The sequence below is a fragment of the Sander lucioperca genome, chromosome 23, assembly GCF_008315115.2.
Source record: "Sander lucioperca isolate FBNREF2018 chromosome 23, SLUC_FBN_1.2, whole genome shotgun sequence".
Lineage (NCBI taxonomy): Eukaryota > Metazoa > Chordata > Actinopteri > Perciformes > Percidae > Sander > Sander lucioperca.
The window spans coordinates 20,177,885-20,192,277 of NC_050195.1; the positions used below are offsets into that span (position 1 = coordinate 20,177,885).

The following is a 14,393-nucleotide window of genomic DNA, read 5'->3' on the forward strand; positions in this document are numbered from 1 at the left end:
GGCACTTGTAGAAAAAAGTGACATTTTAAAAATATATTAAAATAGCTTTTTGTTTTTCTCAGTACAAAAATGGGTCTTCAAGCTTTTTCTGAGTAGTTTTGGTGTATTGTTTTTCTTGTATTTTCAATTAACTTTATTACTTAACATAAAAATAGAATAATTTAAAATTTAAAGTAATAAAATGAATAAACCACAACTGGTGGCCATTAGACATCATAAACAATATGTGGTAGCTGACTGTACAGTCAAAACCGAATTCATGTTTTTTGTAGGTTTGTAACAAAGATATACCATTACTGAGTTGTGTTATTATTCACTATACAAAAGAAAAGAAAAAAGAAAAGACCCATCTAATTAGGGAACATTGATTCAGTAATATTGCAGGCACCATGACTTGCTTTTAAGGATTTGCTGAAAGGTCTCTCTCTCTAGGTTCTGTAATGATTTTCTTCTGCATAAATTACCGTTTTATTTCTGTCAGCGTGGATCCCAACGACCAGAAGAAGACGGCCTGCTACGACATCGACGTGGAGGTGGAAGACCCCCTGAAGGGTCAGATGAGCAGCTTCCTCCTCTCCACCGCCAACCAGCAGGAGATCGCCTCACTCGACAACAAGGTGAGATCACCAGCATCTCAGAATACATACTCTGGATTGATTTACCTTTGATGCCGTAAATCTCTCTAAACTGCCTTTTGGGAACAACCAATTTTACAGGAGCTTTTGTTTTATTGAAGTAATTTGCTTGCAATGGATTTCACGCCCTTCTGTTTTAAATGTTTGACCAAGAACAGACACATTTTAACTTTTAAAACTGGCGTTTTTTTGCTGTGTGTGTGTGTGTGTGAGCTGGAAGGAAGAAGATACAAAATACATACACGAGCATTAGCATGATGGCAGAGATGTACCTCTTTCTATGTAACGCATTATTTTCCTCATTCACCTATACTTTTGAGAAGATTGCCATATTGCACAACTGCCTGTATTGAAGTGCATTCGATATTGTGGGCAGGTTTGGAGACTCTATGTTCAGCAGTTTACTCACCTTTTCTTCTGTTGCTTTTCTGATGTTTACATCTGTACGAACCCACAATTTTCAGTATGAACCCCAAAATGTTCAGGAGGAACTGTGTATTTCCTATTTGTGAAATGTTTGAAGGTTTTAGTTCTGAGACCTGATACAGAATAATTTTTAGCATATTTAGATATTTTTATCAGGATACATAGATTATTCAGCTGTAGTTCTGTAGTTCTTGAAGAATAGTATGTAACTGCTCCTCTTTCAGATCCATGAGACCATCGAGTCCATCAACCAGCTGAAGATCCAGAGGGACTTCATGCTCAGTTTCTCCAGAGATCCCAAGGGCTACATCCAGGACTGGCTTAAATCCCAGAGCCGAGACCTTAAGGTTTGATATTTATGTCGCTCCTTTCGTAACTTAAAGTTCCACTGAAACAACTCGCTGCCTTTATTTGGACATATGTTCAGGATTTTGGGGTAGATTATACAATGCAAAGGGTCTGACAGCTGTAGTTATTAGTTACTTTGAATATCATGGTTTCGTATACAAATGATGTTGTCAGTTTGTGAAAAACTATGCATTATGGATTAATTCTGAATTAATTGTAGATTAAACTACTCAGAAATAGTTAGAATTATCTACATTTTCACCACCTACAACATAAAATGCTGCTCACACAGTAATGCATACATAATAAGATAAATTCCCACTGACAAACCATTCTGCTGCCTTTTACTTCTGTGCTTCTACTTAAATCTCTTATATGAAGCATTTCCGCATTAAAATGTCTAAAAACGACTGTAACTATGTTATATTTTTGTTGAGTTGTGTACTTACATTATCCCAAATGTTTCCCACAATGTTCAAACTTAGAGAAATCTGATTTTATTTAAGGACAATTGCTCGCCTGTCAATGGCGTCAATCATATAACCTTTAATCAATCTAGCTAGATTACTCTAAATTTCGGCTTGCTTGCTAACATGGACAGATTTCTAGCCAACGTAGCAAAATACTAAATAGTAAATTGGCTAATGTTAGCTTGCCGTTTGCAAATTACTTTATAAGCTAACAATACAAAGCAACCAACACCAGATCCATGAAGTGTAGTAATAGCTAGCTGGCTAACTCTAGCTTGCTCGCTAACCAGTTAGCTACCAGCACATGTATAGCATCTTAGCTAATTAATTATGTAGGAAACATTGCTTCTTTTTGATTAGTATGACATAACATGAATAAACGTTATTTAACGTAGCATGAACAGAACTGTAATACATTAGCTTGTCTGTAACTCTGTGAACATTGTTTCTGCCTGAGTCGCGTCTACATTTTTAACAGCAATTGTGGTTGGCAATAAAAACAACTCCCATGATCCCAAGCTACTTCACGATGTCATCAAAACGTTTGTCTTTTGTTATTTATTTGATGGAGAGACCTTAATACAGCCATGGGAGAGACCCCTAGCAGTGGCAGAAAACTACATATTGTATGTTTAAATTACATTTTGAAAGACTTTTACTTGTAGTGGACTAATTTTCCCCTGTGGTATGCTGCGTTTACTTAAAGGAACACGCCGACTTATTGGGACTTTAGCTTATTCACCGTAACCCCAAGAGTTAGACAAGTCCATACATACCCTTCTCATCTCTGTGCGTGCTGTAAGGCTGTCTGACGGCTCCAGAGGCAGCAGCCCATCACAGTACATGCAGGTGAATGGTTCCAGTAATCCTACTGCTCCAAATAAGTGACAAAATAACGCCAACATGTTCCTATTTACATGTTGAGATTTGTAGAGTCACAGCGTGTACAAAAAACAACGTAACATGAGACACAGCCATCTTCTAACCGTAAACAAACCGGGAACTATATTCTCAGACAGGCTTGCTGCAAAGCAAATCATTCCGCCCAAGTACTATATTCTTCCGCCTGAGAATATAGTTCCCGGTTTGTTTACGGTTAGAAGATGGCTGTGTCTCATGTTACGTTGTTTTTTGTACACGCTGTGACTCTACAAATCTCAACATGTAAATAGGAACATGTTGGCGTTATTTTGTCACTTATTGGGAGCAGTAGGATTGCTGGAACCATTCACCTGCATGTACTGTGATGGGCTAATGCCGCTGGAACCATCAAACAGCCTTACAGCACGCACGGAGATGAGAAGGGTATGTATGGACTTGTCTAACTCTTGGGGTTACTGTGAATAAGCTAAAGTCCCAATAAGTCGGCGTGTTCCTTTAAGTAAAAGATCTGAATACTTCTTATCATACTTCTTGTCACATATAATATTAACGCTAATAAGTCCAATCATTAATGATGTCCTTCTCATTGGCCGTAGTTAATGACAGACGTGGTGGGGAACCCTGAAGAGGAGAGGAGGGCAGCGTTTTACCACGAGCCTTGGTCCCAGGAGGCGGTCAGCCGCTATTTCTACTGCAAGGTGAGGAATTATCTTTTACACTCACTTCACAACAGCTCCTTAGCTCTGCCTCTAGAAGCTTACATGATGTATTTCTTCTTCTCTTCTTTCCTCGACAGATCCAGCAGAGGAGACAGGAGCTGGAACAGGCCTTAGCTGTCCGCAACACCTAAACCATCAAGGCCCTCCTGAATCTCTGCATCTGATTTCAGAGCTGCGTGTGTTTGGATGTGTGTAAGGCCATCGATGTAGTCTGTTGAAACCTCATACCTCTAAAAATGTCAGTTAAAAAAAAATAAAAACTTAATTGTCTTAGTGATAAAAGAAAATACAAATTCATAAGTTTTTCCAAAGTTTTGAAATTAAAGGGAAATTAGAGGAGGGGGTTTTCTCATGACAGCAGCGATGTGCACGTATGGAAGCCCAGATCTCGATGCAGATATGCGTCCACTGCATATTTGTTCCGTTTTGTGCAGGACTGTGAGGACATCATCATTAACAGCATGTGTTCAGCTGCACCTTCAGAAGTCAAGCCCCTCGGACCACAATCATCCTCAGACTCACTAAAAAAATATACAAAAATAAAAAAAAAACCCTCCTCTTTGTCACTACTCTCTGCTTTTGCAAACACATCACAAACTCTGAAGCGGCTGCTCACGCACCGCTGCGTTTTTTTAGATTCTCGAGAAAAGCGTTTGCTGCTGTGTCCGACAGAAAGGTACAGGATGTTACTCGTCGTCACAGTCAATCCTCACAGCGCTCTGGATGACTCTTCATATTTTATGTTTTCCAACTCTTTCTGAAATGGCTTTATTGTTTGATTGTAAGTGTGACTGTGTGTGTTTTTGTTTGTTCTCATTCATTTTTGAAAGGTTGTTTAACTACACCAGCAAAGTCGAGATTACAGTGTGACACATTGGGTTGCAGGGAATCAATTCTATCTATAAACCTGAGGTGTGGATTTCATATTCATTGTCAGGTTTGAGTTTGAGTCAATTAGAAAACCTCCAGTGTGTCTCATTTTAGTCGTGTTCGCCAGTAAACTGTTTTATTTTTGCAGTAATTCCAACAAAAGTATTAGGTAGGTTAACTTAAGTATTATCACAGCAAGAATAGTGTTTTAATGAAGGAGAAACAACATTTGATCAACAAAATTGTACCTTTTTCTTTACTTAGTCAGCAAAATGACAAATATGCCTATACATGTTGGGACTTTATCTGTTTTGTCAGAAGTCGCTCAATGCCTCTTCCTTATGTAGTATTTTGCCAGTTAATGTCCTGAAGGTGTTACCAAAGGTTGCAACAAGAGGATGAGAAACATGATCACTGAAATAGAAGTGGGCAAAAATCTTCACCTGGGTTTAACAGAAATTGCAAAACGTTTCCTTGTACGGTGTTCGTAAAAAATCGGAACAGTCTGGGTAGTTTGAAAGAGGATTTACTCTCAAATGTTTGCCTTTTGTAGCCAATTAGGCCTCAGGTTGTTGTAAACAAACTCTAAAACTGTTATTGTAATGAACACTTAAGCCCAGGTCTGGAGAAGGAGTTTGTCCATTTCTATGCTTTTTATGTTAATGAAGAAGAAAAAACTTTCTTTTTTTTTCTAGAGATGTGAATATGTTTTCCCTTAAGAGGGCCAACTGTACAGTATACGACAGACTATTTGTGTTTGTTTTGGGGGGATTTGGGGAGGGGGGCTGAGTTACATGGTGCATTATGGGAGCTCCATGAGTTTTGAATAAGTAGAGCAGGAATGTTAGTGTTCCTCTGTGTACTATCTTGGGTTGGGGTGATTTATTTTAGGTCTATCCCATAACTATCGTGGGAGCTAGAAGCTGCAACAAAGAAAGACCTCCCTTGCTTTCAATCTCAGTAGCTGTAACACATGATATAATCTGTACAGATCTCCTTTTACACTTTTTTTAATGACACTTGACTTGTATGTATATGTTGTAATGTCAGATGGAAGATTTTTTTTCTCTCGCAGCAGTCTGAGCTCGAACCTTTTCTGGGTTTCTTCGCACTGTGCTGTCATTCTTTTGTCGGGATTCTCTTCTCGTCATGGGTGAGACCCTCTTCATTAGCCCAACATACACAAAAAGAGATCGGATGCTTTCACGATGACCTATGCATGCTCCATGGACATTAATACTCCATCTGTTGAGATAGTTTGTGTAAATATAAAAAGCTGGCATAGCAGTCTGTGTGACGAGCGAAAGACTTGTTGAAATGCCTTCTGGAAACCTTTTTGCCAAAAATGATATGTCCTACCAGCAACTAACTGTAGGTGTGATTTTTCTAATTTGTATTTTTGTTGCTAGGACTAAGTTATATATAACTGCACTCATTAGAGGAGAAACAGTAGTCATTGGTAGTATTTTAGTCCTGTGTCTGACCCGGAGTGATTTGTCTTTGTATGGCCAGGGCATTCACATTGTTGTCATACAGTCACTTATTCACTTGCACCCTCTTGTGGAGGAAACTAGAAGCTGCAACTCTTGGGTAACCTCAGCTTTGAGCACCACAGTATCAGAATATATGAACATGTTAACACGACTACTGTGTCTTCTGTTACTAAACCCTGACATACTGTTGACATGTTTGTCCCACTCCCTGCATGTGTTTGTGAAGAGTGGGTACTGCTCTTTCTCTCTGTTTACACTGTTGTCCGAGCGTCACCAACAGGGAGATACTAGTATACACAACACTGTATATCTGTAAAGAGCAAACTTGTTTGGTGATTACATTTAACTAAAAAAAGAAGAAAAAAAAAAGGGAAAAAAGCTGTGACATTGCGAGACAGTCTGGATGTAAATAAAGAAGCGCTTGCCAAAGTTTGTAAATGCCATGATATCTTTAAGTGTCTTTTTTCACTTTTATGACCACAACACATCAACGTAGAGGCACTTTTTGTGCATATAAGAGAAACTTTATTTACCTCTAAAGGTAAATGATATGAGATTGTTTTAGGTGCTTTGCTGCCAACGATGTACATATAAATAAATGTGTTAAACCGAGCCTCTTAAACCTACATTACGTCTAAATGTGTGACAGGGTGGTAATATGCTTTAAAAATACCATTTCAAATTAATGTTGGGATGCTTTTTTGATATTTTATTAAAAGAAAACAAGTTTCATACTCTATTCCTAAAGCTACAAACTGGAGAACTGATCCTTTAATATGTGATGTTTCTGCCATTGCTCCATACGAAGACAAACTAAATAAAAATAAGTCTGGTTTATATCTGGTTTAGCAACGCTAGCTTGACAAGATTCAGCATTCTGTAGAAATAATATCTTAGAATCAGTGATAGCACGTTAACACTGCACATTTACAAGTAAATCCTCGTATTTTAAATTTGCAATTAATCGTGATTAATCACAGCCCATGACTGATAAACTTTATTACATTTGTTAATCGATTGACAGCACTAGTACATGTCCAGTAAATGTCATTGGTATTAAGTAAGATATTAGGCAGTTGAAGTGCCTCTTGTTTCCACATCTAAAGGTTATAAAAGTTACTTTTTGCAAAGTTTATCACGAAGTGAACTGGGTTGAATTTTTAATCAATGAAGTCATGAGACAGAACTAAAAAAGGGGGCAAAATTCTTCAGGATACATTTAGCTATTTATTTTATATGTAATATAACTTCATACATAACGCTGTATGTTCTGCTGCAGGGATCACAAATTTATATTTGATGAGTAATCCACAAAGGAACATGTATTACACGTTTTGCCTCTGACACCCAGGTGTGTTTCTCCTCATTCACCATGTGGAGATACACAAAACAGTGTGTTTAGTTAGTGTTTGATACATACAGTCCTGGATTGACAATACAATAACAGAATTAATGGAGACATCCTTTCATTTTACTTCATCTACTTTTAATTGGCCTTGTCAACAGCAGCTTTAAAGTAGAGGATTGTTTAGCTGCCTGTTGTGCTGGAGTTTTGGGGTCTTAATGCACTTTGGTTCAATTTAAGAACAGAAGTGTTTGCCTAAACTGTTCCCTACTAAAGATCTGGAGGATATATGCAGATTATTTCATTTGGAACAATTTCTAGCTATTTTCTTTTACTAACTTCATACAGTATACATATCATATCATATGTAAATCAAGGCACAACGCATACTTATTAGTTTTGTAAGTTTCTATAGGTAAAAGGTTAAATCTATCAATCTTTTCAACTTTCAGTGTACGGTAGATATTATATAGTTCTTGCTGTGTGCTAATTCATCACAGTATGAGCTGACTTGATGAGGACATATACTGGTATTCCAGTTCTGCAGACAGCTGTGCTTTTACCCCTACCATCAAAACAACATATCCCTGGCCTGTCTAACCTACCTGACTCCGTAATTATGGTAAATGATAAAACTGATTTAAAAAAATGATGTGACTTTAATAAAGGTATTATACTCTAACACGTAAAGCCCAAAATTACTCAAATGCAGCCTTTGATATCCACAGCAGCACTCCTTAAATGACATCAAATGAAGGTTGTTTTTTTTCCCATATTGCAAATCGATTAGCAGTGGGATCTTATAAGGCAGTATCCAATTATGCAAATAGTTGTGCAGCCCTGCTAAATTACCCCATCACTAAAAGAACACTTTCATACTCCGAGTCTGTATATTGTAAATTTATAGTGAGTTAAATTTCCTGCACGAGCAAGGCGTTTCTCAGAAGGTGGCAGACAGGCATTTTATTGTTCACTGACCTCACCACAAGGAAGCAGGTGGAGGCCCTTTCCACAGCGTATTGCAGCGTTGGTGTAATGTTGACTGCAGACCACCTCAGAAAGAGCCTCTTTCACTCTGCTGCTCTGCTATTCTCCCAACAACCCTCACATGGAGAAGTTTGGTGGGTGGGGGAGGTTAAGGGGCCTCAGTGCGGTCGTCACACCCCTTTAGAGAAGAGGAGGAGGAGGGAAAGGAGGCTGTGTGAAGTAAGCCATTCAGCTAGTTTAACCATCTAGCTGTGAAGGTTACCCACCCAGACCACGGGCAGACCTTGGCTACGTACGAGCCCCCCTCTGGGCACTGGGTTCACTTCTCTCCCTAAAGACATCTGCGTACAGAATACTCGCCCAAACCCTGGGAGGCCCGGGCCGGGGTGGAGATTTACTGACTTAATGTGGGGAGACAAGGCGGGGCAGGCTGCTTCGGAACAAACTGTTCACTGCCTCCAGGCGCTGCAGTAAAACTTTTAGGCAAACCAGGAAGACTACATTATATTGCTATGAATATGAGCACGCCATCACTACTGGCCACAAGATTCCTGTCATATTGCCTTTTCTTCAGCTCTGCCAAGCAGATAACAGATACCTCAGGGAGAAGCTGTTCAAGCACGCTGCATTGCAGATCCTATAAACAGTTGTCTCTCTGTCTAATGAGACTGAAACAAACATGTTAACGCTCAGAACAGTATGAATGAAGAAACAACTCTGAACAGAAATATCACTCTTTAATACCTCTTAAAAAAGAAAAGAAAAGGCAGCCAACGGCTCCAGCTTGTTTCCAGTATCATTTTAAACATCTTCACTAAGGAAGACTTATGGCTCAAGTTTTTTTTCTTTTTTCTTTTGTTATTTCAAGACACAAACTTCTTTTATTTTAATTTTAAAATTGTTGCGAGTATAAATATCGTTTGGCTCCTGAAAGAATAAGTCAATGGCAGCAATACAAACAGTAGTCCACAATCTGACACCTCCATGACTCATAATTCGTCTAGACATGACAGAGTCACAGTTACAGACTCCTAAGTCATTAGTACTCAGAACTACTGAGCAAAGAGATTTTCAGCTGGAAGAATGTATGCATCAGCACACATTTGCTCTGTCAAAGTAACCATGAGCAAGCTGATGCTGTTCTTAAGCTGATCCTGACCTCTTTCTGCCAAATACAAGGGCAAGAATTTCAGTGTATGGATCACAAAAGTACTATATTATTGTTCACATTATTCTGTGTGAGTATTCATTAGTCCAGGCAGTATTTGAGGCACGGACAGGCCTCTAGGTGCTGTTGGCCTGCTCTTGTTCAAAAAGAGCCATAGCTAGATGTGAGCGTGACCCCAGACCCTCCAGGTTGCTGAGGACACAGCGGTGGTAGATATCCTCACTGAATCGGGGGTTGCACGCTCGCCGCACGTATTTCTGGATCAGCGCCGGCTCTACAGCTCTGAACACATGTAGACCCGAGTAACGGACAAATATGTCGTACACGTCCATGCTTTCCAGCAGCTCCTCGTTGTCCAAGATGTCAGCAGCCATCTTCGTCCGTGCGGTCATGTAGTCCGCATTGTAAAAGCAAGCCTCGTCGAAGACGTGGCGGTCAAAGTGGCCGTCTCGCAGCGACTCAGAAGCAAAAGAGGAGGAGGCAGCGGAGGGCTGCTGGTCGCGGTACATGACAGCAGGACTGTACTCTTGGAAGTGGATGGGGAAGAACACCTGCCAGTTGCTGATGGCGTTCATTCTGCAACGATTCAGGAAGTCAGCATTGACCTCTGTCCACACGCCGGCCAGGAAAAACAGCGTGTCCACTGGGTGCTTCTTAGAGATGATGTCCATCAGCTTGACCTGCGAGGGCACCTCCGTCTTCACGCTGATCCAGGGGATCTTCACGTCTCCGTAGCGCTTCTCCACCTCCCCGATCATGGCCTTAATGCCAGCAAACACATCAGTCTGGCTGACTCGCTGTGCATCAAAGGGATCATAGATGAACAGGAACGTGAGTAAAACATTGTCATGGGTGTCCAACGTGTTCATCACATACATGTCGAGGAAGTTACCAACATAGTCCTGGTCCTGGGCAGTGACAGGTAGGATGACCTGCACCCGTGTTGCCTCTGTCACATAGGGCATGGGGATAATCTCAACTGCACTAAGAGGTCGCAATAAGTTAACCCGTTTGGCAATGACTTGACTGTGGCCTTTCTGGGTGTACACCTCCAGCGCAAGGTCCAGCATATACTCCATACCACGCGTGGGATCAAAGCGCCTGTAACCGTTAAGTAGACGCCTCTTGCGGAAGCGTAGCTGGGGCTGGTAGCGTTCATTCAGACGCCCTACTGCAATCTCCAGAACTGCATTTACATCCGCACGGTCAGCCCCTCTCATCTCACACTTGGGCGAGCTGTCAATGCACGAGTAAATATGCTCTTCAGTGAAGTACTCCCAGTTTATAACCTCAAAACGGGATCTTGGTTTGAAGGGAGGGTTGATTCCGATAGGCCACGTGACTCCAGCCTTACCCTCTGGTGTCAGGTCACTCAGGTTGTTGATCTGCACCTGATGAGTACACACAAAGATATGTCAAAAAAAGGAACACACTGTCTAGTGTGTAAACATTTGCGTTTATGACTTATGTAATTGCTCTGTGGTGTAAAGTATATTTAAAGTTAAGTCAACACAGAGCTAATGAACTATCATTAGCAGCTACTTCAATTACATATTAATGCTTCGCGGGCAGATCGTATACACAAAGATTATGATACTGGAATGTAACACTTCATGCCCTAGCAAAACACCCAATCCCTTGTCTTGGCTTTTCTGACGTTTTTAAATATTGTATTAGTCAGGAATGTCTGCCTTGGCTCAAAAAGTAGGTGTGTTGAAGAGGAGAACAAACAGTATACATTCACACAGAACTCATCAAAGAAGCAGCCCACTGATACTGTCCCATCTGATAAAAATGGCTAGTTGTTTCTAGTTGATAGAAAGCAGTGTTAAGTATTACAAACCTGCAGCTGTTGTATCTGTAGGTAAGTCCATTCCAGCTCTATCTGGCTGAAGCGTTTGTGTAGGCGGTACATGAGATTTGGTTCTGATATAGGATGGACTGTGAAGGCATTTTTAAACGGTATGCTATCTTCACGCTCTGGATCTGCGTTTTTTCCGAGCTCAAAGTAACGATAGGTCATCTCCTGTGAGCCACACAAACATTGACAAAGACAGGAGATGTTAGTTTTGATAATCTGCCAGTAAAACTGTCAAATGTAAATTAAAATGATTAAACTACTCTTCTTTTTCATGCAGATTTCTATTTGTATCCAATGCATTAGTCTGTGTTTTTTTTATACCTGGTGCACCTCCACACAACTGAGACCCAGATAGTCAATAATGCAGCGGCCCAGCCACTCATCAGGCCTCACACTGAGGATGTCATTACGGCAGGTGTCAAGATGGGGCTGCAGACGGGCCAGCAGACTGCGTGACAGCAGGTAGCCATAGCCCCCGTGGCAGTAGCGTGCCTTCTCTTCTCCACCAATAAACTCCTCCGCCCTGCCCATGTAGAGGTCCTGACCTGCACTGAGGTGGCCCACCAGCTCTGACAGACGATCTGCTTGCATGTAAGTGTCATCCTGGGCTAAGAGGAACCAGTCATAGTCAGAGCCGTAGTGCTGATGGAGGTGACGAACCGTCTCGTACATCAGCCACACTGGACGGTCGTCGCCGTGAGCAACCACGGTCATGCCGTGAGGCACCTTAGGGCTGCGCAGGCCTGTGAAGAAAAAGGTGCGATGGAAGCGATGGGCAACAGTGCGGTTAACCGCCACGGCCAGCGTGTTGAGGGTGGCCCGGGAGGTCAGTACACCCACCAGCAGACGTTCTCTGATGCCCAGTTCAGTGTGAATGTAACGAGTTCTGGAGAGGTGAAGTAAAGACAAATGGAAAGAACAAATAAATAGAGGACATCAAAGCACAAACAGAATAAAACGTGATAATTTATCATCACATTAAACTTGCTTCCATCACAAGAAATATAGATTTCAACAGACCCAAACTCATTAGCAAGAAGTTCTAAGACTAAATGAGATAAGATACAATTTCCAGTCAAAAAGAGGATGAAATCTTATGGATCTCTGGATCAAAATGTCTGGTCTCAACATCTGAGCTGATTTACCTCTGTACAATGAGATTTGACTGTAATCTCTAATCTATCGGCCACCTATACTGTATGTCCCACTGAGTGCACTTAGATTATTGCAGGGGAGATTCAAATGTAAGCTTATTAAATAGGAAATTAACAAATGTTAATCCTCTAGATTCAAATTCTTCAAACAAACCCGGTGGGATATATATATAAAGTAATGTGGTGTGGTGCTTTTATAACAAATTTGTCTTTAAATGTGTTGACATTTTCTCTCAGGAAAAACCCTTCTACATGACAAAGACATGACTTCCACACTCACCTGAGGACTTTCTTGTGTGGCTTGTTTGGGTCCTTGTGATAGGGCACGATACGTGGCTGGACGTCTTCATCTGCAGCTTCATCCCTTGAGTCTCTCTGGGCAGCTGCTCTACCCATGAAAAGCCTCGCATTGCCCAGTTCATCCCCACAGGAGTCATCGGTATCCCCTTGTGTCCAGGACACCATCAAAAGGCTCAGACTACATCCCAGAGACAGCCCGAGGATGAGGGGTAAAGCAGGCCTGAACACGGCCAAAAAAGAGGAAAGACGCATATCTGGTAGTTATGAGCTACGCTTGATGAGGCTGTTTTGTAAAAACAAAACAAAAAAAAACCGTTAACTACCTACAGATCATGTGTCAACTCTCCTGCCCTAACTTAACGCATTCTAGCCAGAAAAGCACCTTTGTTAGGGGAAATTGATTTGTTGACACAGACATAAAATTGCCTGAAATGTCACATAGACTCTCTTTCCTTAAGTTTCTATCAAGCAAAGAATATATTTGACCGTTACGTTAACGTTACCTCATAATTGAAGATGCGCAAATTGTAAAACTGCAGGTATGAACTAGTTGTCCTTTTAGTAACGTTATGAACAAAAATAATTTACAAATGGCTTAGCACCATTGGCGTTTATTGCGGCGTAACAGCTTTGTAACTAACCGAGCTGATTATGTCGGCCACTGTCATATAGCTAAACTATGTAACAGTCTAGCATAACCCCTACATCTAAAGTCAGCTAACTAATGTAGCAAGACGCTGTCACCTGCTGAAGTTACTCAAAATAACGTTTTCCATTAATACAAAAATCGAAGCAAGACGAATCAAAAGTTTTGATCGCTGTATCTGAAATGATAACCTCAACAGTAACGTTATGTGTCGAAGAAACAAACATCAAAGAGCAAGCTAGCAAGGTAGCATCGTTGTTTCAGTGCAGATATATGTCGCTCCGCGATCTATCTTCACGAACACTGACTTGAAGGCGAATAGATCCCATTTGTTTCACCGTTGAAACAGGAAAAAATCCGTGAAGCATAGCCATACACATGTCCTCCATTTTCTTCCGTTTCTTGACTTCCTCAAAAATTTAGTGCCACACACACACACACACACACACACACACACACACACACAGTGGAATAGCGTCTCTCTCACGTCGGTTTTGCCCTCATCATCACTGACGGTCTGCAGTATCACCTATGAGACTGTAAGGGAAGGGACCTGGGTTTTTTTTCTTCTTCTTTGGTGTAATTGGCGGGCTACAAACCAACGTTTAAGGTGCATGCCGCAACCTAATGTAACCGGAGGCCGGACATGACCCGCCCTAAGATTCCTCTGATTGGCTAGCACTCGCTGCCTGCTCTGGTGGTTGGGGAAGAGACTGGAGTAATGGTTATTATAAAACTTGGTTTTCAATATTGTACCCCCTTTGAAATATGATACATTTTTTATATTATAAAATACCCCCTGAACAGTGCAAAACATTTTTGGTAAAAAAAAAAAAAAAGGCCTATATAAAGAGGTACAACACGGTGCATGTTTAGACTAAACAACTTGTAACTGAAAAACACTTAAATGCTACCCTACACTTTAAATGTTTAGAATATATTACTAAATGTATTTGTTAAACCATAATTATTTTAGGAATTATGCATAAAAAAAATCTCATGTCCCCCCTTCAGTACTCCAAAGTACCCCTAGTACTAGTACGTCCATTTAAGAAACACTGGTTTAGAGTATCTTTGGTTAGGGTAAAT

At 40.8% G+C, this 14,393-nt stretch overlaps 2 protein-coding genes across 11 annotated transcripts in view; one reads left to right on the forward strand and one right to left on the reverse strand.

The window, feature by feature from the left end:
- smarcd3b (SWI/SNF related, matrix associated, actin dependent regulator of chromatin, subfamily d, member 3b) overlaps window positions 1-6,286 on the forward strand; it is a 37,735-nt gene extending 31,449 nt beyond the window's left edge. For all 9 annotated transcript variants that reach the window (XM_031292892.2, XM_035998234.1, XM_031292889.2 and 6 more), the window contains 4 exons: window positions 482-617; window positions 1,286-1,408; window positions 3,358-3,459; window positions 3,558-6,286. In XM_031292892.2, the coding sequence (XP_031148752.1) occupies window positions 482-617; window positions 1,286-1,408; window positions 3,358-3,459; window positions 3,558-3,611 (415 nt within the window). In that variant the 3' untranslated portion in view covers window positions 3,612-6,286. The remainder of the gene's footprint in view (window positions 1-481; window positions 618-1,285; window positions 1,409-3,357; window positions 3,460-3,557) is intronic.
- Window positions 6,287-8,893: 2,607 nt separating this feature from the next.
- chpf2 (chondroitin polymerizing factor 2) lies at window positions 8,894-13,951 on the reverse strand. 2 transcript variants are annotated; one of them, XM_035998232.1, is made up of 5 exons: window positions 12,639-13,951; window positions 11,526-12,090; window positions 11,187-11,369; window positions 9,448-10,734; window positions 8,894-9,411 (listed from the first exon to the last, which is right to left on the reverse strand). In XM_035998232.1, the coding sequence occupies exons 1-4, from the start codon at window positions 12,908-12,910 to the stop codon at window positions 9,460-9,462; spliced, it is 2,295 nt and encodes a 764-aa protein (XP_035854125.1). In that variant the 5' UTR covers window positions 12,911-13,951; the 3' UTR covers window positions 8,894-9,411; window positions 9,448-9,459. The 2 variants fall into 2 exon arrangements, with proteins under 2 accessions (XP_035854125.1, XP_031148746.1); XM_031292886.2 differs by having other exon boundaries at window positions 8,894-10,734; window positions 12,639-13,950.
- Window positions 13,952-14,393: the final 442 nt, after the last annotated feature.